Source organism: Pteropus vampyrus, unplaced genomic scaffold, assembly GCF_000151845.1.
Source record: "Pteropus vampyrus isolate Shadow unplaced genomic scaffold, Pvam_2.0 Scaffold124, whole genome shotgun sequence".
NCBI lineage: Eukaryota > Metazoa > Chordata > Mammalia > Chiroptera > Pteropodidae > Pteropus > Pteropus vampyrus.
This window is the reverse complement of record NW_011888905.1, coordinates 723,863-725,926: the sequence shown is the minus strand read 5'-3', so window position 1 is coordinate 725,926 and position 2,064 is coordinate 723,863. Positions and strand designations below refer to the sequence as shown.

Below are 2,064 nucleotides of genomic sequence, written 5' to 3'. Positions count from 1 at the left end.
CGTCTCCCCTCATCAAAAGTTACTTGAGCGATTTACAGGCGCCAGGAATGACACTGTAGCCTGGAGACCCGATAGCGAGAAAGACACAGTCCCCGAGCTCAGGAAGCCCACGGTCTGGAAGAGCTGGGGATAAAAACACGAACAGGATGACGACGTTGGTCCCCGACACGGAATAAACACCGCGGTGCCGTGCAGCGGGTGCCGCTGGGACCGCGCCTCGTCGGTCCGCCGGGGCGCGCTCCCTCGGGGGGACACCTGCGGTCCACCAGGGGCAGAGGCGGGCGGACGGCGTGCACGAAGCCCTGAGCCGGGCGGCGGCTGGAGCGCGGTCTGCAGATGCCGCGGGGACATCATCACACTGTCACACAGCAGATGGCCTTGTGGGACCTCCAGCCTCAGCGACGAGGGACGGCAGGGAGGAAGTCTGTCCCTTGTTATGCTGTAGTTGGAAGGGTCAACTCACCTGTGACGCTGAGTGTCACCGCCTCGCTGCGCTGGGCCCCCAGGCCGTTGTCGGCCTCGCAGGAGTAGTTTCCAGAATGTTCTTCGGTCACAGAGAGGTTGAGGGACGCGCCTCCTCCAGAGGGGGCCGGGCTGCTCCCCAGGGCGACGTCCCCGCGGTAAAACCGGTACAGGATGGGCGGCGAGCCTCTCGGCGCCTCGCAGCGGAGCTGCAGCACGTCCCCCGGCTCGGCGCGGGCCCCGGGCGCCCCGACGGTACAGGATGGGCGGCGAGCCTCTCGGTGCCTCGCAGCGGAGCTGCAGCACGTCCCCCGGCACGGCGCGGGCCCCGGGAGCCCCGAGGGTGAGCACGGGGCGCGACACGGGGACTGCGGGCAAAAATCAATCGATGCCAATGTCTATTTTTTTGCATTGAAAACAGCTTCTCATAAAAAAAGAAAGTCTACAAAGTTACACTGAGGAAAAATAAAAGGATTTCCCATTTCTTTTATTTTCGTATTCCAGAGATTACCTCTGCTGAGCATTTGGTGACTTTCTAGATCTTTTCTCTGCGTGCGCATACTCGCTCATCCACACAGACATACCCCCGCGTGCATGGGATCACAACCTACACACGACCGCCTGCTAGGGCTGCACCTGACTCGGTCGCCTGCTAGGGCTGCACCTCGGCCACACACCTGGCCCTCTTTCCACGTGACTGCTTAACGACCTGTCTCAAGCACTTACAAAAATCCACCTTATTGAGGTGTAATTCACATGCAATAAAACGCAACTCTTTTAAAATTACACTTTGATAACTGGGGTAAATCATTGCCTGATCACTTTATCAACCACAAAGCATTTCCTCGCACGGATTTATCATAATACATTCCAGCAGGCGCCCATTAGCGGATGCTGGGCGCCGCATTCTGACTTCACACAACGCTACCCTAAACGACCTGCATACGTATCGTCGCTCATTTGTGCACCCGTTTCTTGGAATAAATTCTTAGAAGCGGGCTTTCTGGGATGAGAGATATGGGCGTTTCAGGAAACGACACGTAAGATTCATCGTTGTTCAGAACGTCGGGACCTCCTCCCGCACGGATGGTGCGCTAGGCTTCCCGGTCACCTACAGCTGTCACCGCAGAACTCTGCCTCGGTGCTGTGTTCTCCCTTCCTGGTCTGAAGCCGAACATTCGTGCATGGTTTTACCCTATGTGACCCTACAGGATACGCGGGCACACAGCGACGTGAGCAAACGCGTTCACGTGCTGAGGGCTGGGAGTGAGCCTCAGGGCCTGGCCGAGGACTGCGGCCCGTGGATAAATGGCTCTGTGACAAGGACTGGGCTAGGACACTGGAGGTCCACACAGACTTCTGAAGGGGTCGGTGTGAGTCTGGGCCATGATGGGTGGCTGCAAGGCTTACCGATGACCCAGAGGGACACGGCCTCGCTGCGCTGGGGGCCGAAGCCGTTGTCGGCGGTGCAGGAGTAGTTTGCAGAGTGCTCCTCCAGCAGAGCGAGGTGGAAGGATGCGCCTGCTCCGGACTGGGCCCAGTGGCTGGTCAGGGGGACATCCTCGCGGTAAAATATGTACTGGACCTGGGCCGAGCCTCTCT

The 2,064-nt window shown here is 59.0% G+C and overlaps 1 protein-coding gene across 1 annotated transcript in view; it reads right to left on the bottom strand.

The window, feature by feature from the left end:
• LOC105296410 (Fc receptor-like protein 3) overlaps positions 1-2,064 on the bottom strand; it is a 47,878-nt gene that overhangs the window by 31,012 nt on the left and 14,802 nt on the right. Inside the window, exons 7-10 of the mRNA XM_011366489.1 lie at positions 1,873-2,062; positions 748-830; positions 464-659; positions 24-255 (exon numbers count right to left, since the gene is read on the bottom strand). Of these exons, the coding sequence (XP_011364791.1) occupies positions 24-255; positions 464-659; positions 748-830; positions 1,873-2,062 (701 nt within the window). The remainder of the gene's footprint in view (positions 1-23; positions 256-463; positions 660-747; positions 831-1,872; positions 2,063-2,064) is intronic.